This window comes from Staurois parvus, unplaced genomic scaffold (genome assembly GCF_062004578.1).
Source record: "Staurois parvus isolate SC_StPar_1 unplaced genomic scaffold, SC_StPar_1.0 ptg001325l, whole genome shotgun sequence".
Taxonomy (NCBI): Eukaryota; Metazoa; Chordata; class Amphibia; order Anura; family Ranidae; genus Staurois; species Staurois parvus.
The window spans coordinates 1,640,428-1,663,782 of NW_028319121.1; the positions used below are offsets into that span (position 1 = coordinate 1,640,428).

Genomic DNA, 23,355 nt, shown 5'->3' on the forward strand with positions numbered 1-23,355 from the left:
TGAAGCAGTTAAAAAGTTATCTAAAGTAGCGAAAGTTTGTAAGCTGAAGGTCAGGATTGGCATAAATCATTGTAGGAACAGAGAGGAATGTTATGTGATAAAGGTTTGCTGAACGTGACAGAAGTTTGGAACAGAACTGGAAAAGTGTTGCATAAAGAAGGATAGTTGGAAGAAATTCAAGAAAATGGCAATTGTATAATGTATTTGTATCACAAAATTGTAACTGGAAGTGTGTGCTAAAACCACCGCCCTATGTTGGAATGTGGGGTGGAGGAGGGGAGGGACAGCCCTGCCCTTTGTCTAACGCTTACTTTATGCCCACCACCCCAGCCCTGCCCAGTGCACTTCCTGATGGCAGCCATCTTGCTGCTCCTGCTTTGTCCCTTCCTGCCCTGCCCAGTACACTTCCTGCTAGCAGCCATCTTGCTACACCTGTGTTGTCACTTCCTGCCCTGCCCAGTACACTTCCTGCTAGCAGCCATCTTGCTACACCTGTGTTGTCACTTCCTGCCCAGCCCAGTGCACTTCCGTCCGGCAGCCATCTTGGTACACCCGGAAGGCCTAAACAAGGAGTTTATCCAGTTCTCCCTGTTCTAAACCAGGATGGTTCCTACCACACTCCCGTTTTCCCCAATATGGAAGCATCACCTTCACAAGCCGGATACATGAATGACAATGTATTCGAGCTGAATGATCAACAACCGCAAGCAGGAAGGTTGCCGATAGGTATGACTCCCAAACCTATGCCAGATGTCCAATTGAATGACGATGCATCTGAATGGAGTGATCGACAGCTGCAAGCGACAAGGGCGCCAATAGATTTGACTCCCAAACCCACGCACAGTGGAGTACAAACTAAACAGGAACAGTACACAAGACAACACCGACATTCAAGATTACCGGAAGGGGCACCGGTAATGTATGTCGCTTTTACCCCATCACAAGCAGCGGCCTTAGTGACGAGTCTGCCTGCCCCAGAGAAACAGCCAATGCCCTTTTACCGCAGGGTAGTGCAGATACAAGAAACTTACTCAGCTGCTTGGAAAGACCTGCTCAGTCTATGCCAAATTAAAGCAGGACATGTTTTCTGGCCGGTTATGCAGACGGCCTTCAATGATGCCTGCCTGACAAGTGTTATTTCCTATTCTTCAGGCGTGGAGTTTTGTGCCCAGCTCCATGACTGGGCAAAGGAGAAATTGGCGGATCAGACTACCACGATTCACCACATCACCCAAGATAAAGGGGAGTCTGTGGAGAAGTATTATGCCAGACTCATACAGGCCTTTGATGATCTGGGCTTCTCTCAATATGAAAAGGCACATACACACATGCTCTCAACTGCTTTTGTCTCAGGGCTCAAAGAAGATATCAGGAAAGGTCTGATGGTGGCCCGCCCTGAATACCGCTCTATGAAGATGTCTGACTTACTGTTGGCGGCCAGAGGCATAGAAAAAAACAAAAAAACAGGTGGTGGTCAATGACGAAGATCCCGCCTACACTCGTCCACCACCTTTGCCAAATATCAGGGAAAGGATCACCTGTTATAACTGTGAAAAACGGGAACATTTTAGAAGAGAATGCAGAGCCCCAAGATATCCCAGACAAGACAGAGACCCCCGGGAAGGGCAACGCGAACATCAACCACCACGCCCCAACTCTCGTTGGGAAAATGGGCAAACCCGTGTCACCCCTTATGGCAGTATTCTCAAACAAGACTGGGGGACCGTGTAGCTGTAATCCAGGATATTCCTCAGCCTAAAGCAGCTGAACAACTGCATGCCTTTCTTGGACTTATATCCTACTGCAGGACATGAATCCCTGATGCATCGGTCCGTATGCAACCATTTTATGATGCTCTCAAGTCTATGCCATTTACCTTGTCAAGTGAGCCCTTGGACAATTTTATTCTGCTGAAGCAAGCAATATCCACCGCTCCTGCCTTGGGACTTCCAGATTATGAGAAATCTTTCAAACTGTTTGTATCAGAAAAGCAAGGTCACACCACAGGGGTCCTAGCTCAAGAACATGGAGGGCAAATTAGACCCACTGGGTACTATTCTTGCCATTTGGACCCCGTAGCCAGGGGTGGTCCTTCATGTCTAAGAACCGTCTTCGCTGCTCAAGCACTGTTGGACAAAACTTCAGACCTCGTTTTAGCACACCCCCTACTTCTTCTGGCACCGCATGACATTGCCGCCATCCTGAATCAGGTACAACCCCGACACCTATCCACAGCCAGATATCTACGGTTGCAAATCTCCCTCCTCATTCCTGACAATGTGACCCTCCAAAGGTGTCTTACCCTCAACCTAGCCACCCTTCTGCCATTTTTCGAGGGGGGAGAAGAAGGTGAAGAAGGAGATCCCTGCACTACTCCACATGACTGCCTTGAAATGATGCGCATGGAAACCACACATCTCCCTACAGTGAGTGAAATTCTTCTGGAAAACCCTGACTACACACTTTTTGTGGATGGTTCCAGATATGCAGATGAAGGAGGCAAGTACCACACAGGTTATGCTGTGACCTCGGAATTTGAAATTCTACAAGCAGGAGCATTATCACCAACTTTATTTGCCCAGGAAGCAGAGCTTCAAGCCCTCACTACAGCGTGTAAGATGGCAGAAGGTAAAAGAGCCAATATTTACACAGACTCAAGGTACGCCTTTGGAGTAGCTTATGACTTCGGTATCATCTGGAAAGCCAGAGGCTGGAACACCGGTAAAACACGGCCCACCCATCAAGGATTTAATGGATGCACTGCTCCTGCCTGACCAAGTGGCTGTTTTGAAGGTTAAAGCACATGGTAAACTGAATTCTCAAGAGGCCAGAGGGAATCACTTGGCGGATATAGCTGCTAAAGAAGCAGCGAAAAACCAACGAAAAACGTCTGAGGTGGCTGAAGAGGAGAGTGAGACCTCAGTACAGATACTTTTGGCAGTGCATGTGCCATCTGACAAGCAATACCTGATTTATATGCAAATAGCTGCTTATACAGAAGAAAGGCTGGAATGGATTGATAAAGGAGCAGACTACGATGGAGAATTGTATTCGATGAATGGAAAAATTTGTTTACCAAAACATATGTATCCAGCAATTGTCCGATGGGCGCATGGACATGCACATCTCTCTAAGAACTTAATGAACTCACTGATCAGCAAGTATTACTGGGCTCCAGGGATAACCACCTTAACCAGAAATTACTGCGTCTCGTGTGTAGTATGTGCAAAATGCAACCCGGGGAGGACGGAAAAGACACCGCAGAAACATCTGGCAAAACCCCTCTATCCATTCCAGAGGATACAGATTGATAATATACAAATGCCAAAAAGTGGCCGATGTGAATGTGCTCTAGTGGTGGTGGACATGTTCTCTGGTGGGCTGGAAGCCTATGCTGTTACAAACATGACAGCCAAGACCACGGCTAACAAATTACTGAGTGAGGTAGTCTGTAGATTTGGGGTCCCAGAGGTGATAGAGAGTGATCAGGGTCCAACCTTCACAGCAACCCTTACAAAAGAGATTTGGACAGCACTGGGGGTCGAGTTGGCCCTACACACCCCCTATCACCCTCAAAGCAGTAGGAAGGTAGAAAGGATGAATGGGACTCTAAAAAACAGGATACTAAAGTTGGCCCAAGAGACTAACATGAGTTGGCCAGACAGTTTGCCTATTGCTCTGTTTAGTGTCAGACACCCCCCCCCCCCGGGGAAAACATACCCTGTCCCCTCATGAAATTTTGTTTGGTTCAGCCCCTAGACTTGGCTGTTACTTTCCGCAACAGTTGCAATTACAATCTCATGTGTTAACTGATTATGTGACTATATTATCACGTGAATTAACCCGTATCCATGTCCAAGTGTTTTCTCCATTCCAGATTCTGAGTCAGATACAGGAATTCACAGCCTATTACCCGGAGATTGGGTATTAGTAAAGACATTTATGAGGAAACATTCCCTTGAGCCAAGATATGATGGTCCATTCCAAGTTCTGCTGACCACAGCCACTTCTGTCAAGGTGGCCGGGAAGAACACTTGGATACACGCCTCCCACTGCAAGAAAGTCCCAAACCCTGAGGGAAAGGCGTCATCTACACCATGACAACTATGTTGTATATCCTTTTTCTTATAAGTCTGACAGAGGCTCAACAGGTGGATAGCACCAAAATAGGTGACACCACTATATTTTGGTACAACTCATCCAACACTCATGTAGCTATTTTCACCTTTGATTTCTGTAGTATAGATCCCATGTGGTGCTATGACCGTAATCTATATGATCTTGACATAATGAGCATGTTCCGATAGTAGTGAGTAAATATACATATGTGTCATGGATGATTACTGGGAACCAAAAGATTAGAACCAGATTGGAAGGGATTTGGACTGGTGAGTGCGCCCTTGCAAAGGCCATTATGCCTATCCACATCCTAGCAGAAAATACCCCTGACCCAACGCCTGGCCGTAGGAGGAAGCGAAAAGCTCCTTCTGGCAGTTTTGACCCACATGTGTATATAGATGCCATTGGAGTCCCAAGGGGGGTGCCTAATAAATTTAAAGCCAGAGACCAAGTAAAGCAGGTTTTGAATCCCTGATTCCCATGATAACTGTTAATAAAAATGTAGATTGGATAAATTACATATACTACAACCAACAGAGGTTTGTGAATTACACCAGGGATGCCCTTCAAGGAATCGTTGACCAGCTAGCCCCTACATCCTACATGACATTCCAGAATAGGATGGCTCTGGACATGATTTTAACAGAAAAAGGAGGTGTCTGTAAAGTGATAGAAGGAACCGGAACATGTTGTACATATATTCCTGACAATACTGGCCGAATGGTAAGGTTACTCTGGCTATAAAGAAATTAGAAGATCTGTCAGTGGAGCTGAAGAAGAACTCAGGTATCTCAGACCCGTGGGATCAATATTTTAGCTGGATGAGTGGGTGGCAAAAAGTGCTCGCCCAAATAGGGGTAACTGTACTAATAATTCTAGTTCTTTTAGCTCTGATTGTATGTTGTATTCTACCATTTGTAAAGAAGTTAATAAGCAAGGTTGTAGACAACAGCACACCTATATTTCTCCATCAAGAAGAGGAGGACCCTTTTGTGATGGAAGAGGATAAACCTTTCACTCCTCTACGGTCCCTCCCCGCCAATAGTAATTTCACAATTTTGTAGGGATAGCATCTGACTTCCTTATGTACAAAGTCTGTGGCAAGTGGGGTGATGAAATAGTCATCACCCGTCTAACGTGCAGCATAAAAGAGTTCCAAGGTACATAAGGACAGATGAGCTAGGCTTTATAGGGACAGAGTAAAATAGTCATTTTAAGGGGGGACTGTGATGGATTTGGTAAAATGCCTATTCTGTTTTCTGTTTAAAATATACATTTTATACATATTTACTTTTATACTTTTTTATATTTCTAAATATATGTGTTGTATATATATATATATATATATATATATATATATATATATATATATATATTTTGTCTGCTGGGCTTTGCAGTCCTCAACTTGTTTTGCTCAGAGCGATGCTCTCAACCCCTCCCTTCGCACTGAGACGATTTCACTTAGACTTTGGGAATGTGAAGGGGAGTGAAAAGATAACGGGATGAGAAGCAAGCAACAAGTTTCTACATTTCTCCTATATTTCAACCAAGCAAAATGTGCCTTTGAGAATGTGACTGTATATACGTAATAGTGACGTATACTCTATTGTTTTCTATGTATAAAAGGTTAAGCACCGCCCTGCAATAAACCAGAGATGAGATGATGTGAAAGTGGTTTTACTGGACAGTTGTCCGTGTAATTATTTTCCGGCGTGCACGCAATCCATATCTCAAAATTAGGAACAGCAGCAGAAATCCTACCCTGAGCCCAATTGTGGTTCTCCAACCTTTTTAATAGTAATTCATTCCCCATAGTAATTCATCCCCCCTATAGTAATTCATTCCCCATATTGTGTCAATTCACTTACCTTTGCTCCGCGCGTTCCTCTTGCCGTGTTCCCGCGCCGTTCCGGTCTCAGGGCGGACTGTGAGAGGAGCCTAGCTCCCCTCACGTTCATCACGCTGCCCCGCCTACACACATTCTGACAGCCAATGTATCCCGCGCCGTTCCGGTCTTCAGGGCGGACTGTGAGAGGAGAGGAGTTCGTCACGCTGCCCCGCCTACATCCTGACAGCCAATGTTTGCCACGCTGAAACCCTATTGCCTGTCACCTGGTGGGCAGTGTGCTCCAGAGCCGCAGCAAAGGTGAAAAAGAGCCGCATGCGGCTCTGGAGCCGCGGGTTGCCGACACCCGGTCTAGAGTGACGCCTAGGACTTTGGCTTCCGGGGTGGGACTGATGGTGGCGTTATTGGTCATGATGGAGAGGATAGGGGGAGGCGCGGGCTAGGGGGAATACTAGGAGCTTGGTTTTGAAAAGGTTTAGTTTGAGGAAGTGGAGTGACATTCAGTCTGATATGTCGTTCAGTAGGCAGGTGATTCGGGCGGAGACTGAAGGGTTGAGGTGAGGGGTGGAGAGGTAAATTTGCATGTCATCAGCGTAGAGATGGTAGTTGAAGCCGTGGGAGTGTATCAGTTGGCCAAGGGAGGAGGTGTAGATGGAGAAGAGAAGGGGGAGGTGGCAGCGTTATAGGTAACACTGAAGGAGCGCTGGGATAGATAGGAGGAGAGCCAGGAGAGAGTGGAGTCTCTGATGCCAAGGGAGTAACATTTTTTAAGGAGGAGGGGGTGGTCAACTGTGTTGAAGGCCGCAGAGAGGTCGAGGAGTAGGAGGACTGAGTAGTGGCCATTAGCTTTGGTGGTTAGCAGGTCGTCGGTGATCTTAAGTAGGGCGGTTTCGGTGAAGTGTAGGGGATGGAAGCCAGACTGTAGGGGATCGAGGAGGTTGTTGTCGTTGAGGTGGGCGCTAAGGCGATTATAGACTAAGCGCTCGAGGAGTTTGGATGTGAATGGCAGCAGGGAGATCGGTCTAAGGTTGTTCAGGTCGGTGGGGTCCAGGGAGGGTTTTTTGAATATGGGAGTGATATGCGCATGCTTTAGGGGGGAGGGGAATGCGCCAGTAGAGAGGAAGAGATTGAAGATGTGGGTGAGGGAGGGTAGGATGGAGGAGGAGGGTGACCGGAGGAGTTGTATGGGGACAGGGTCAAGGGGGCAGGTGGTGTGGCGGGATTCAGAGAAGACCTTAGTGGCCTCTTCAGTGGTAGCAAGGCTGAAGGAGTGGAGTGTTGGGGGGGTTCTAGTGTGCGGGATGTTAGGTGTGGTGGGGGTCAGAGCAGTTGTGGGGTCAGAGGAGGGGAGTGTTGAGGGGGTTATCGTGGGAGGGAGGCTAGGTGGGTGGAAGATTGAGCATTGGCAATGTCCTTACGAATTACGTTGATCTTGTTTTGGAAGTGGTTAGCAATCTCGTGTGCGATAAGTGAGGTACTGGGTGGAGATGGGAGGGGGAGAGAGAAGGAAGTTAAAAGTAAAGAAGAGTCGGCGGGGACTGGAAGAGAGAGTATTGATGAGGGTTACAAAGTAGGCTTGTTTGGCAGCGTGGAGGGAGGAGGTGTAGGTGAGGAAAGCGGATTTGTAAAGGGTGAACGCTTGAAGGGATCTGGTTTTGCGCCATAATAGCTCCAGCACATGACTGCGTCGTTTCAGATTTTTTGTGTGGTCGTTCTGCCAGGGTTGAAGCGGTCGGGGTCTAATGCTACGTGTGGTTAGGGGTGCTAAGGAGTCTAGGGCGGCTGACAACGAGTTGTTATAGGCAGTGGTGGCCAGGTCAGGGAAGGACAGTGGAAGGATACTGTCGTAGAGTCAGTCAGCTGCAGAATGGAGAGGGGCAGGGTTCAGGTTGCGGAGGTTATGGCTGGTGATGGTTTGACGTTTGGGCGGGAGGTGTTTGAGGGCGGGGAGATGGAGAACGTAATGAGGTTGTGGTCAGAGGGAGGGAAAGGGGTGTTTGTGAGGTTGTGGTGGGTGCAGAGATGTGAGAAAATGAGGTCAAGGGTGTTCCCGTCGGAGTGGGTGGGGGACTGTATACACCCAAAAGAAGAGGTTAGGTGGAGGAGTTTGGAAGTAGCCGGGTTATTGACGTTGATAGGGATATTGAAGTCTCCAAGGATGATGGTGGGTAGCTCAGAGGAGAGGAAGAAGGGTAGCCAGGTGGAGAAATCGTCAAGGAAGCGGGATACGGGTCCAGGAGGCCGATAGATTACTACAATCCTCAGAGGGGTGGGAGAGAATAGCCAGATGCAGTGGTCCTCAAAAGATTAGAAGGACAGAGGGGGGGGTTTGGGAGGACCTGAAAGGTGCTCAGTGGGACAAGAGCATGCGGAGCCTGCCACCTTTACGAACGCTCGATCTGGGTGAATGGGTCCAGACGAGACCTCCATAGGAGAGTGCTGCAGGGGAGGTAGAGTCAGTGGCTTGGATCCAGGTTTCGGTGACCACTAGGAGGCTGAGGGAGTGGGAGATAAAGAGGTCATGGATGGCAGTAAGCTTGTTGCAAACTGATCGGGCGTTCAGGAGTGCACACGAGAATGGAGGGGTGGATGTGGGGAGCAGGGGGACAGGTATTAGGTTGAGGGTGTTGCGGCAGTTTGTGGGAGTAGGAGGGTGCCTAGTGGGTGAGTGAGGTGGTGGGGGACCAGGGTTCGAGGAGATGTCCCCAGCGGTTAGGAGAAGAAGAAGGGTAAGAAAGGTGGCATGGGAGCGGGATGTGCAGGAGCGTGTAAGTCTGCTAGTGGTGGCGTGTGGGTCGGTGGGAGAGTGGAGTATTAGGAGGAGGTGGTGAGAGCCATAGTGGGGAGATGGAAGCAGTTGTTTTGGGGGAGAAGGGGGGCAGAGAGAGAAGATTTTGGGAATGGAGGAGAGGAGTATGAGGAGGAGAAGTACAGGTGGCATATTAGGAGGGTAAGCGGAGTGGTGGTCAGGAGAGGGAAGTGAAAGGTTTCTCAGGGTGCATTGTTGCGGAAAGTCCGTTGTGCAGTGGCAAATCACATAGACGTGGCTTCTTGTAGCAGGGGTTCGAGGGATTAGGATCTGGGTGGATAGAGATCAGTTTGGCAACTTATAGGTTGTAAGTTCCAGTTTGCGTGAGTCCCAGGTTGGAAGGTTATGAGGGAGTCGCCAGGTGGGTTGCAGGTCAGGATGGGGTTGAATATCGAATGGGCACGGGAGGTCTCGGATGGTAGGCCTCACCAAGGCAGGGCCGTTCTCCGGGGGTAGGGTCGCTCGCCAAGTCCACTTTGGGGGGGTCAATAGAGGGGCCTCGGGTCAGGGTCGGGCCGCGTCTTGGTAGGCAGTGGCAGGTCTTGCTACTCATGGGGGTGGGCAGGAGGGCCTCAGGGCCAGGTCAGGCCACTACGTGGAAGGCTGAGTCAGGTCTCGTAGTCCAGGCTCATCTGTGGGTTCAGTAGGAGAAGGAGGTGGGGACTGCAGGCTCACGGTTGTAGGGAGCATGCCGTAGTGGGTCTAGATGATCTTTTAGACTGCAGACTCCCTGCTGGGTGAATTGCCAGAGGAGCGTGCAGGGGTAGGCCTTGGTAGGCCTCGCCAGGCCGGGTATTGTAGTTGCCTAGGAGGGGGGGACTGGGTGACACCGCTCCACCCTCCAGGTGCGTGTGAGGTTGGGGGGTCTTCATTGCTCACCTTTTTTCGATTTTGGTGCTGTGGAAGAGTGGTGGGTGGCGGGATCTCTGCTGTAGGCTGCGTGCTTGGTCAGCGCAGGCCGCTCCCCTCCGCCAGGTGTGGGTAGGGTAGGGGAGGCCTTCAGAGCTCACCCTGTTGCTGGCTGTTGCAGGTACGCCTGTTTGCTGGGTGCAGGGTGGCCTGGAGTGGACCCTGAGCCGATGGGTTCAGGCTGCTGGCTGGGTGCTGGCTGTTGTAGGGTGCTGGGTGGCCTGGAGTGGCCTCTGGGGTGCCGGCTGCTGGCTGCTGGCTGGGTGCTGGGCACTGGTTGTTGCAGGGTTCTGGGTGGCCTGGAGTGGCCCCTGGGCCGAGGCTGGGTGCCGGCTTCTGGCTGGGTGCTGGGCACTGGTTGTTGCAAGGTGCTGGGTGTCCTGGAGTGGCCCCTGGGCTGAGGCTGGATGTTGGTTGCTGGCTGTTGCAGGGTGCTGGGTGGCCTGGAATCAGCCCCTGGGCCGAGGCTGGGTGCCGGTTGCTGGGTGCCAGGTGCCGGTTGCTGGGTGCCGAATACATAAAGATATGCCTAGCTACAAATAGTGCTGGTTGTCACACACAGTAGACGCGATCGAGTGCCGTCTGTCAGAGGACTCCACACAGAGATTTACTAATAAACAGCGTCTAAAAAGAAAGCGTCCACAGCAGACGGCTAAAATGTGGTCTGCACATGCGCATTTATATCCATCCATAGATGCTGGAAGTGTCTAGTTCTTCACTGTCATGACTTCCTTTAACTGCCTCCCGCCTGCCATATAACGCAATGACGGGTGCAAGGTGGTTCTCTCATTCTGGGAGGACTTCATATGACGTCATCCCATTCTAACCGTGCATGCGCGGCTCCGGGAGCGCGCAGCACGGCGACCAGAGGTGCGCTGTGCCCCTCGGACCAGCGGATCACCGATCAACGGAAAGAGCCGAAGATGTCCTCTCGGTCATGTGATCAGCTGTGTCCAATCACAGCTGATCGCATGTAAATAGGGAAATACCGGTTATCGGCATTTCTCTCCTCACGAGCTGCCACACTGACAGCTCGAGAGGAGAGGAGAGCCGGTAACTGGCATTCCTCGGAGGAGACATGTACACTGATCATCACGGCACTGATGATCAGTGTTCCCTAATGATCAGTGTAGCCCCAGCAGTGCCACCTGTCAGTGTCCATCAATGCCAGCTGTCAGTGCTCATCAGTGCCACCTGCCAGTGCCCATCAGTGCCACATATCAGTGCCTACCAGTGCACATCAATGCAACATATCAGTGCCCATCTGAGCTGCCTTTCAGTGTCACTTATCAGTGCCAGTCAGTGCCACCTATCAATGCCAGTCAGTGCCACCTATTAGTGCTATATATATATATCTCTCCAATATGCTACCCCTTAACAGAAAAAAATCACCAACTGTGAAAATGATCTTAAAATATAATCACACAAAATTATCCAAAAATTAAGCAAATTGTGTCCAAAATTAAAGTCAATCCTGATACTGAAAAATTGCGTACTTGTGTCCCAAAAATAAAGTCATATAAGTAGCGATTCCAAAATAAATTATGATTAAGTCCAATTTTGAAACGCGTCAAGGAAAGTGATGTCAGATGCAAACGGAGGAACGGGAAGTGGCGGAGCGGCCATTTTGGAAATTGGAAAATCCCTACGAAACACTCCTGGAAGCTGCTCGGACTACACAGAGGTTTGGAGTCATGGGAATATGATGTTTTAAAGTTTTTTTGATGTAAGAGCAATGTTAAAGTATATTTTAAATGGTTCTATGCGGAATTACACGATATCCTTTTTATATATTGTGTATATCGGTGGAGCATGGGTATCATGAGTAGTATGGAGTACTCAGGCTAAACAATCCAGATGACATCTAGGAGTAACACCTTTGAGGCTATGATGACATCTTAAAGTAAATTTTCCTTTTTTTGAGGTTCACATTGTTTGTTGCAGCTGGCTGGAAGGCTCATTCACCAGAATTTATTTTGGAATCACTACTTACATGACTTTATTTTTGGGACACAAGTACGCAATTTTTGTTCAGTATCAGGATTGACTTTAATTTTGGACACAATTTGCTTAATTTTTGGATAATTTTGTTTGATTATATTTTATGATCATTTCACAATTTTTGATTTTTTTCTGTTAAGGGGTAGCATATTGGAGAGATATATATAAATACACTATCAAGGGTAAAGGTGAGACTTTATGTTATAGGGTGTTATAGGGTGTGAGCTGTTTTGGGTTTATTTAGGTGGATACTGTAATTATATAGACCTATCAGTGCTGCCAATCAGTGCCACCTAACAGTGTCAGTCAGTGCCACCTAACAGTGCCAGTCAGTACTGCCTGTCAGTGCCACTTATGAGTGCTGCCTATCAGTGCCATATATGAGTGCTGTCTGTCAATGCCCATCAATGTCAACTTCCAGTGCCTCATCAGTGCCCTTCAGAGCCACCTATCAGTGCCCATCACTGCAGCCTCATTAGCACATATCAATGAAGGAGAAAAATCACTTATTTACAACATTTTATAACAAAAACTAAGAAAAAACTATTTTTTTTCAAAATTTTCAGTTGTTTTTGGTTTGTTTAGCAAAAAATAAAAAACCCAAAGGTGATTAAATACCACCAAAAGAAAGCTTTTTCCGTCTCAAAAAAATTATAAAAATTTCATATGGGTACAGTGTTGCATGACTGCGCAATTGTCATTCAAAGTGTGACAGCGCTGAAAGCTGAAAATTGGCCTGGACAGGAAGGGGGTATAAGTGAAAGTTTCTCCTGTCCCTTCCGCTGGCTTTCAGCTGCTGCAGTGAAAGACATACAGGGGATCAGTTCCAGTGATTGCCCCCCCCCCTGGCTGCATCCATCACCCTCCCTGTGCACCATATGTTTCCCCCCGCTGCCCAGGACCCCCCTGTGTGCCTTCACCCTTGCAGTGCTGCCGGCATCTCCTTCCCACCAGCAGCTGCAAGCACACAATAGGATCCTTCAGGATGGAGATCAGGGGAAGGGTCCGGTAAATATGTCACATTTACCAGCCTCTTCCTTTCCTGAATGAACACAACAAGTGTTCAGTACTGATCGCTCACTGTGTTCATTCATAAACCAACGTATAGTAAACTGTGTTTCTTTTGGAAAGGACCCTGTCAGGTTGGCTGTATGGGGCTCCGTGGTTTCTAACAGCTGCCCTGGCTGCAAGGAATACATGCTAACCATTAGGCCATGATACTGCCCCTATGAACTTTTATTTCCATAAAGTGAGCATAGTCTTTAATTTTCCAATGGTATTCATTAATCTTGTTTGTATTTTTTCTAATATACAGTCAAAGCAGAACATAAAAGAAATGATATATTCACTACAGACAAATGAACTCATGTCTTATTTTGATGAAAATGGGGAACAAATCAGCCACTTCAAGATAACAAACAAAGTATTCATCGACAGTTTGGATATAATTGATGTGGATGTTGGAAATTTTACCCCATGGGCAGCAGAGGGTCAGCAACTCTTCATCAATTCACAAGCCATAACGTGGAAACACAACCACCAGGTATGCCTGTTTATACTCATTGTTATATGGAGAACTAGCAAATGGATATAAACATAGTGTAGTAAAAGTGTTGAATATACAAAAGAGCATGTGACTCTTGGTAAGAGCTGCATGAAAGAGAAGGACATTTTACAAATGGAAAACTGTCTGCTATTTGTAATAGACGGCTTATTGCTCTATGCAGGACTTGTTATTGGATGGAAGAGAACCTGTCCTGCTTCACCTTGACATATTTTTGGAAATCATTTACAGATTTAGAAGAGTTTTTGATGTGTCAGCTAAATCATCGGGGAATGTCAAATCAGGGCTTGTGGGGCGGGTTTGGCCAATTTAGATTTTTTTCAAGTCTTTTAAAAGGGTGAGAGAACGATAAAATACACCAAAATACCCCCAAATACCTAACAGTGTAAAGTATCTTAACATTTATAAATATGGTATTTTTTACACCTAAAACATCTCCACTAATACCATACTACACCCAAAAACAAATGAAAAGACACGCAAACAAAAACAAAGGAAATGCTCTGTTTTTTGTGTCTTCCCAGCAATCCTGTTAGTAACAGCGATTCTTGTTGCTAAACCACTGTATCACAAATAGCAGCAGCATTGTCAGCCTGCTGTTCAGGTTCACCTTTGGGCTGCCCATCAGGATCAGGATTAGGATCACTAGTTAAGAATCTTGTAACAGCTGATAAAACTGTATACAGTGAAACACAATGCAAACATAAACATGGATTAAAGTGATTCTCCTGGGGTCCAAAGCTGGTGCTTTTGGCTCCTCCTCTTCTCCATGTGCCATAAGAGAAAGCCACTTTCTATGGTGGCTCCCATGCGGGCTCAATCCCTAGCCAGGCTGTGTGTGTCTATAGACACACAGTGTGACTTGGGCTCACCTCCTGCTCCCCCATCACTGGTTTTGATTGATAGCAGCAGGAACCAATGGCTTCCGCTACTGTCACTGAGTCCAGGAAGGAGAGAGAGAGATGGCAGCCCCATTGCTCTCAGGCACAGTGCTGGATCGAGACTGGGCTCAAGTACTGTAAGTATTTGATGGGGATGGGGGGGAGGTGACAATAGAAGATTTTTATCTTAATGCAGAGAATGCTTTAAGGTAAAACACCCTTCAGCCATTACAACCACTTTAGAGGTTTATACTTTTCAATTATTTTTCACGGTCAGTGAATCATTTAAACTTGTTATAAAATATTTTTGGGCCCGAGTCCCTTCCAGCTAGTTGATCTATTCAGAACACCAGCTAGGATACATACAGATATCAGTGATACCTTTTTATTAATAATTATTTGTTGTTCGTATGTTTACCAGACCTTCCGAATATTGGAAATAATTGGCATTATACTTGTTCTGCTTCGCGTTATTGAACTGTTGTATAACACTAGTCAGACAGTCTAACAATAATTCAGAAGTCAAGAAACGTGAGACATCAGATCTGTATGTATTCTTTGTTCTGAATAACTTTATAAAACTACAACATAAGCACAAACAAAACATATGTGTCAGTACATTAAACATTATAGAACAGCTTCATCTCATCAGTGAGTGTACTCACGGACAATTCCACCATATGTCCAGGAATAGCTTGGAGCTCCACTTTATGCTACTTGCTAGTTTCAGAAGCAGTCATGAAATGGAGGACAGGAACTTCCAGGTTGAAGGTTACCCCATGTGAAAATTACCACTTCCTATAAATGCTGCTATAACTAGGCATAATAACTCTAACCACTAGATGGCAGCAACATCACATAACATTACAGTATTATTATTTTCAACAAAATGGGCAGAACAATACTGGTATATTATTAAGTGTTCTTGCAAAGAACACTTATTGTTATCTCACATATATATTCTTATTCTTATTATTATAGCCATATTTACCACCCTATACATCAAAATGTAGGTCTGTTTCTTGTGATTCTTGCAATATCAAGCTCTTCGCTGTAGCATTTATACTTTTAAAACTACAAGTGTTTGAAGATGGCAATCACCAGTGAAGTTGGCAAGTTGGAGCAGTGTGTTTAGAACAGCCCTTCTCACCTTCCTGTGACTGAGTGAGTTGCTATAGCAACCAAAGATGAGTCAGCAGGCAGCTGAGTCACCAAGTTGAAATGCATTTCTCCCTCTATCAGGCTTGCCATGTGCACTGCTTACATTTCATCAATCACTTGGTTACGGTTGGATGCAAGAACACTTCACACAATTTCCCCAGAAATTGTACCTTTTCTAGTTAAGTGTTCTTGCAAAGAACACTTATTGTATTCTCACATATATATTCTTATTAAGTGTTCTTGCATAGCAAGGAACATTTATTGTTATCTCACAACTATATTCTTATTCTTATTATAGCCAAATTTGCCACGCTAACTCCTCCCACAGTTTTTACACTACAAAACGTGCGGATTGTTCCCGATCGGATTGCTATTACTTTGTGGAACGTTTCGCCGAATCGTTCAAGAAATATCGCGGTTTTTGTGGCGAAATTTTCCCATAGGAATGAATGGTGCATGTAGAGTGGGAGCAGAGCACAGCTAGAGTGTGCAAAGGAAAAATCAGAACATGATTTGTAAACTGCCATCACTCTGTCATTTTCAAGCCCACCTACACATATCTTATATCAAAACGTTCAGCTAACCCTGCTGTCACTAAAAATGTTCACGGATAGGACATACTCCTGATAGTTTTCAGAATATGACCATTTGTTTGCAACTCACCCCTCCCATTGACTTTCATTGAAACTTCACTCACAGACACCTGAAATTTTAAGGGACGTTTTTAAACTGCGACTGTGCCTTCATTTTTAATCTTTCAGAGACATACTATACATCAAAATTTAGGTCTGTTTCTTGTGATTGTCACGATATCAAGCTCTATGCTGTAGCATTTATACTTTTAAAACTACAAGCGTTTGAAGATGGCAATCACCAGTGAAGTTGGCAAGTTGCAGCAGTGTGTTTAGAACAGAGCTTCTCACATGCCTGACTGAGTGAGTTGCTATAGCAACCAAAGGTCACTCAAGAGTCAGATGAGTCACACAGGCTGGACTGTGAGATGCAAAATACAAGCTGAAATGCATTTCTCCCTCTGTCAGGCTTGCAATGTGCACTGCTTACATTTCATGAATCATTTGGTAAGGGTTACTTGCAAGAACACTTTACACAATTTCCCCAGAAATTGTAGATTTTCTAGTTCTTATTAAGTGTTCTTGCATAGCAGGAACACTTATTGTTATCTCACAAGTATATTCTTATTCTTATAGCCAAATTTGCCACGCTAACTCCTCCCACAGTTTTTACACTACAAAGACAAGTAATATATCAAAACGTGCGGATTGTTCCCGATCGGATTGCTATTACTTAGTGGAACGTTTCGCCCAATCGTTCAAGAAATATCGCGGTTTTTGTGGCAAAATTTTCCCATAGGAATGAATGGTGCATCTAGAGTGGCAGCAGAGCACAGCTACAGGGTGGAAGGAAAAATCAGAACATGATTTGTAAACTGCCATCACTCTGTCATTTTCAAGCCCACCTACACATATCTTATATCAAAACGTTCAGCTAACCCTGCTGTCACTAAAAATGTCCATGACTAAGCCATAGTCCTGATAGTTTTCACAATATGACCATGTGTTTGCAACTCACCCCTCCCATTGACTTTCATTGAAACTTCACTCACAGCCACCTGAAATTTGAAGGGACGTTTTTAAACTGCGACTGTGCCTTTATTTTTTATCTTTCAGAGACATACTTTACATCAAAATTTAGCTCTGCTTCTCGTGATTCTCACAATATCAAGTGTTTGAAGATGGCAATCGCCAGTGAAGTTGGCAAGTTGGAGCAGTGTGTTTATAAAAGCCTGTCAGCTTTCTGTGACTGACTGAGTTGCCATAGCAACCAAAGATGACTCACAGGCAGCTGAGTCACCAGGCTGGACTGTGAGCTGCAAAATACAAGCTGAAATGCATTTCTCACTCTATCAGGCTTGCCATGTGCACTGCTTACATTTCATCAATCACTTGGTTACATTTATATGTAAGAACACTTCACACAATTTCCCCAGAAATTGTAGATTTTCTAGTTCTTATTCTTACTATTATAGCCATATTTACCACCCTAACTCCTCCCACAGTTTTTACACTACATAGACAAGTAATATACCGAAACATGTGGATTGTTCCCGATTGGTGTGCTGTTACTTAGTGGAACGTTTCACCGAATGGTTCACGAAATATTGCCGTTTTTGTGGTGAAATTTGTCCCATAGGAATGAATGGCGCAACTAGAGTGAGAACTGACAAAGCTAGAGTGTGGAAGTAAAAATCAGAACATGATTTGTAAACTGCCATCACTCTGTCATTTTCAAGCCCACCTACACAAATCGTATATCAAAACATTCAGCTAACCCTGCTGTCACTAAAAATGTTCACGGCTAAGCCATAGTCCTGATAGTTTTCACAATATGATCATTTGTTTGCAACTCACGCCGCCCGCTGACTTTCATTGAAACTTCACTAACAGACACCTGAAATTTTAAGGGACATTTTTAAACTGCGACTGTGCCTTCATTTTTAATATTTCAGAGACATACTATACATCAATTTAGCTCTGCTTCTCGTGATTCTCACAATATCAAGCTCTTTGCTGTAGCATTTATACTTTTAAAACTACAAGTGTTTGAAGATGGCAATCGCCAGTGAAGTTGGCAAGTTGGAGCAGTGTGTTTATAAAAGCCTGTCAGCTTTCTGTGACTGACTGAGTGAGTTGCCATAGCAACCAAAGATGACTCAGGCAGCTGAGTCACCAGGCTGGACTGTGAGCTGCAAAATACAAGCTGAAATGCATTTCTCACTATCAGGCTTGCCATGTGCACTGCTTACATTTCATCAATCACTTGGTTAGGGTTGGTTGCAAGAACACTTTACACAATTTCCCCAGAAATTGTACATTTTCTAGTTGAAGGGTATTCCTTTGGATATTAGGAGTATCTTATAAGTGTTCTTATGTGTTCGGGTTGTGTCATAGAACTTTATATCTTGATGAATTTAGGATTTAAGGTTATTTGTTGTGGTCTTTATTGGTTATTTTCTTTTTGTGAAGCAAAATGTTTGTAACTGGTTCTGGGCCAGCATGCAGTGATGGTTCCGTTCAGTTTGGTGTGTGCTAACTGTATATTCTGCATCAACACTGAGATTATTGGTCTTTTCATTGTTTTCAGGTCCCGGTGTCTGAGTGCTCTGAACATTGTTTACCAGGAAGCAGAAAAAAACTGAGATCAACAAAATATCCGTGCTGTTATGACTGCATTCCATGTTCAGAAGGAGAAATATCTAACGATACCGGTATATCTGGTTCATGCTCAGTTTATACAAATATAGACAGTGTTGATGATGGGGGTGTTGGTGATATTAATCCAGATGATGATGCATACAGATGTATATACTATATCTATAGTCTGCATTTCACTTTTCTGGCCCTTTTCATTGCAGTTGCTCTTTAAGTGATTTTCAAAATGTACCAATCAGGGGCAGACTGACCATTTGGGCACTCGGCATTGCCTAAAGACCCGTGTCCAGTAGGGGGCCCCATGACTGTGTTGCCAACCGTCCAGAGCTGACTCATGATATGGAAGCCCTGCTGCCTCTCAGCATATCCTGGCCCAATCTGCAGGATTCTCGGGAAGCTCCACACCGCTGACTCTGTTCTCCCTCCCACACTCCTTTGGGCATAACAACAGGTAGAAGAGTCATGAGTACACCCAGCTTTCATACCAATCCAGGGGCGGACTGACAACTCATGGGGCCCCTGGGCAGTAAGGGATCATGGGGCCCCTGTGTCTGTGCCCAAACTCAAAAAAGCCTATGAAAAAGGTACCAGGGGCATCTCATGGTGCCCCCTACTGGCCCTGGGGCAGTGCCTGAGTTTCCAAATGGTCAGTCCGCCCCTGCACCCATCCAGCCTGCCACTGTCTGCTCTAGCCATATACCTCTGTGATCCTTCCCGCGCTCTCCCCCCTCCTCTCCCTGTGCTTGGTGATAGAGGTGAAGGATGTTCCATCCAGCTACTGTCTCTCCTAGTCTTGCAGCCACAACAGGGTGCCTCTCCAAGCCTTCCCACACTCCCTCCTCCTCTGTCCCAGCTCCATAATGGAGGTTATGCATTGTCACTGCACCTGCTCCTTCTTGGCATTCCAGCCATCATAGTGTATCCCCCCCCCACTCCATTCTCTGCATGCCTGGTGCTGTGAGTCTTCCTGAGCTCCCTCAAACACCAGACTAGGAGAGGGGGCACATTATGAGCACCTGTCTTGTCCAGCAGTAGTCTGGTCTGTCATCACAATTTCTGGTCTTGCTACCCGTACACTTCTGCGCCTGTGATTTCTGCTGAGCTTTTCCAGGTAAAACAAAACTGAAGCGAGTGGTAAATCCCGACTGGCAGTAAAACACTTTAGGAAAATAGAATCCTTGTTGGTGACTCTGAACTGTGCATGTGCAGGCTAGAGCCAGCCAAGTATAGAACTGTTGGGCTCAGCCTCAGACTAGGTAGTGGGATGTGGCTTATATTCACACGTGCCGCCACACAGGTAGAGGCCAAACTTGGCAGGTCACCAATTGGCTGCATCCAGACTGCACATGCACAGATCAGAGTCACTGATGAGGATTTTTTTCTCTGAAGTGTTTTGTGTATATCAAAAGGGGCAATCTGGAGGAGCAGGAATTAAGGGGGCACTAACGGGTACTCTGGAGGAGAATGTAAGGGGGCACTCAGGAGGTACAAACTTAGTACTTCCAGAGTGCCCCTATACATCCTCCAGCATGTCCCATTATTGCATCCAGACTGCCCCCTTAGTACAGTATTACTAAGTCGACACTTTGGAGGATGTAAGGGGGCACTCTAAAAGCACTAAGGGGGCACTCTGTAGGAGGTAGTAAGGGAAAACTAAATTACCTCCAGAGTGCCCCCTTTCATCCTCCAGAATGCCCGCTTGTTCCTTTATAAACATGATCCACTGAGCGCAGGTGCAATGCTTTGTGGGCTCCTGTGGGTAAAAATAATAAATGCACATTTAATTTCCCGGAAATATCAGGGCAGTTATTATTTTTTCCTTGATGGTGAATTTAGTCTTTACATATTGATTGTCTTTGTTTACAATAGGAGTTGCTGTCATGTTTCAGCTTGTCAGTAAAAAAAATGTGCTCCTTCAGTAAACGTTTCATGTCTCATCAGTAACATAAGTCATCGGAGGTTGGCAACACATCCCCATGAGCAGGACTGTCTTTTTGCATGGGTACCCCTGGAGACAGTCCAGGGGCCCCAGGTGCATAGGGGCCATTGCAGTTCCCCCTCCCAACAGGGGAGATTGTGTGTGAATAGAGAGGGTGATCAGTGCAACAGCTGAGAGAATGAAAACTAAAACCAATTTTTTTTCTTTCACTGCAGCAGCTGAAAGCCAACATCTCCTGCTCCAGCTGCAGCAGTGAGAGCCACAAAAGATGAGTTCCGGTTATTTCTCCCACCTGCTGCACTGACCTGAATTTCTCTCACTGCCTGGACCTCCCCTCCCATAGCACTGCCGGCTTCGAAGTTTGAAGTAGAAGGATCCAAATGAATCTTAAATGTATGAATTCAACTGAGCTCTATACCTCTACCTGTATGATTTGGCTTGAGAAAAAATGGAGGACTGCAAAACTGTTAATATTTTATCCATACTCCCATCTGCAGTGCATGCTTCAATGAAAATCTCTAATATGCTGCAACCTCTCTGCTCTTTATATATCCATATAAAGTATCCATAAAATGACATTGTGACAGATGATTAATAAATAGAATGTTACTTTTTTTGATAATAGTGCTGATGATCCCTCAATCCTCTAATGGGTCAGTAGGATCCTGTTTGAGACTTTCATTACAATATTATGTGGAATGGGATAGTGTGCACATAATACAGTTTATGCAGTAACTAAAAATAACCAATACATTGTAATTATGTTTTCCCCATAGACAGTGTAGGCTGCATGAGATGTCCAGATGACCAATGGCCCAATAATAAACAAGATCGCTGTGTGCAAAAAATAGTGGAATTTATTTCTTATCAAAATGACACCCTTACTACAGTAATATCATCTGTGACTGTTTTATGTTGTCTTATAACTGGCCTTATATTGGGATTATTTGTTTATCATCGGAATACACCCATTGTTAAAGCTAATAACCGGAACCTGAGCTATCTCCTCCTGGTCTCCATCATGCTGAGCTTCCTCTGTGTCTTCTTGTTCCTCGGCCATCCAGTAGATGTAACCTGCATGCTGCGTGTAACCTCTTTTGGTGTCATCTTCTCAATTGCCGTCTCTTCTCTACTTGCCAAAAGTATCACGGTGTGTATTGCTTTTAAAGCCACCAAACCTGGCAGTTCCTGGAGAAAACGGTTTGGGGCCAAATTTCCCAACTGTGTAATGTGTGGGTGTTCATCTATCCAAGTCATAATCTGTGTCACTTGGTTGTCTATTTCTCCTCCCTTCCAGGATCAGGACACTCACTCTTATCAGGGAAAGATCATCATTCAGTGTAATGAGGGTTCAGTTATCGGCTTCTACTCTGTCCTGGGATATATGGGGCTTCTGGCAGTTGTGAGCTTCATTATAGCTTTTTTAGCCAGGACATTACCGGACAGTTTTAATGAAGCCAAGTACATCACCTTCAGCATGCTGGTGTTCTGCAGTGTCTGGATTGCCATGATCCCGGCCTATCTGAGCACTAAAGGGAAAAACATGGTGGCTGTGCAGATTTTTGCCATTATGTCATCAAGTGCTGGACTTCTCTGTTGTATTTTTCTCCCAAAATGTTACATAATTCTGTTCAAACCAGAAAATAATACAAAACAATTAATTTTGCCAGCAACAAAAAACCACTAAATATGTATTTTTAAATGCTTATGTGTGTAGTTAATTTAGTTTTATGTGCTATTTGTGCAGCAGCTTGTTTCTGATAAGTTATGATGTCATGGTAATAACCTATACATTGTGTCTCGTAGAGAGTCAAAAGAAAAGACAGATTAACAATAAGTACAACAAAATACAATATAAAGTTTTTTCTGATCAAATGTAAAGCTCCATGAGTAGTCATGAAATAAAAGACAAGTGATGGTATTTTTCTATTGTTTCTTCTGGACAAGAAGTAGTGATCATGTTTTTGTGCAGAAATTGTTAGTCTGGGAATACAGCTTCATACTTCATTGTAATACATGTACAGTATGTTTACAGCTTTACCTGCCAAGGTATTTGTGGTTCTGTTCAGCTAATCTTCTCAGCTCTGCCCCACTGCAATGCCTGAAAATTTACCCCATTGCTTCCCGGTTCACCTTTATTACTTCCTGGATTATTTCCCTAATAACTGGACAAAGTTGATGATTCTGATCAATTTTAAGTAAGCGGGCATTAGGGAGAGGGATTATTAATTATTCAATCACTTTAATAACCTCTTCTCGATGGCCATACACATATATGCAGCCTCTCCCCGTGTGGGCTTTATTGCTCCCAGCACAGTAACCAATGATTACCAGAAAGCTCCCGATGAATACTTGTGGTTGAGAACTTCCCAATCATGTAAATGCTGTGACTTCCAATCGCAGTGGTCACATGATCGGAATTCCAACCTTTGTCCCCCTGTCTTACCATCATTTTATGACTGACTAGCTAAAGGGGCAGTCTACCAAAAACTGACATTCAGTGTTTGGTAGATAATAGGGAGTTACATCCTCTGAAAACTTCACACATCTAGTAAGATCTCTGCACTGAGTTCCTGGATATGTAAACCTGCTGTGCCTACTACGAGGAGTTTCCACTTCCAAAAATTCTAGTTTTACTTCTAGTGATCTTCCATTTCCTAAACCTGGATTTCATGTTCCATTTATTAATTTTTTATAATTTGTTTAATTTTCTCCTTTTATGTCAATTTATGCATTTTATAACATACTTTTTTTCATTACAGTATATATCAGAGCAAATTTCTACTTTTACACTTGCATTTTGTTCTGTTTTTAAGTTTACTTCTATGTTTTAAATTTTTTCACCAACTTAAGACAGGACTTCCATCATTAAAATTGCCCTATTTACCTTCTATTA

At 45.0% G+C, this 23,355-nt stretch overlaps 1 protein-coding gene across 1 annotated transcript in view; it reads left to right on the top strand.

The window, feature by feature from the left end:
• Positions 1–22,380, top strand: part of LOC149436995 (vomeronasal type-2 receptor 26-like) — a 186,056-nt gene extending 163,676 nt beyond the window's left edge. Inside the window, exons 4-6 of the mRNA XM_089661201.1 lie at positions 13,000–13,227; positions 18,453–18,576; positions 21,236–22,380. Of these exons, the coding sequence (XP_089517327.1) occupies positions 13,021–13,227; positions 18,453–18,576; positions 21,236–22,146 (1,242 nt within the window). The 5' untranslated portion in view covers positions 13,000–13,020 and the 3' untranslated portion in view covers positions 22,147–22,380. The remainder of the gene's footprint in view (positions 1–12,999; positions 13,228–18,452; positions 18,577–21,235) is intronic.
• Positions 22,381–23,355: the final 975 nt, after the last annotated feature.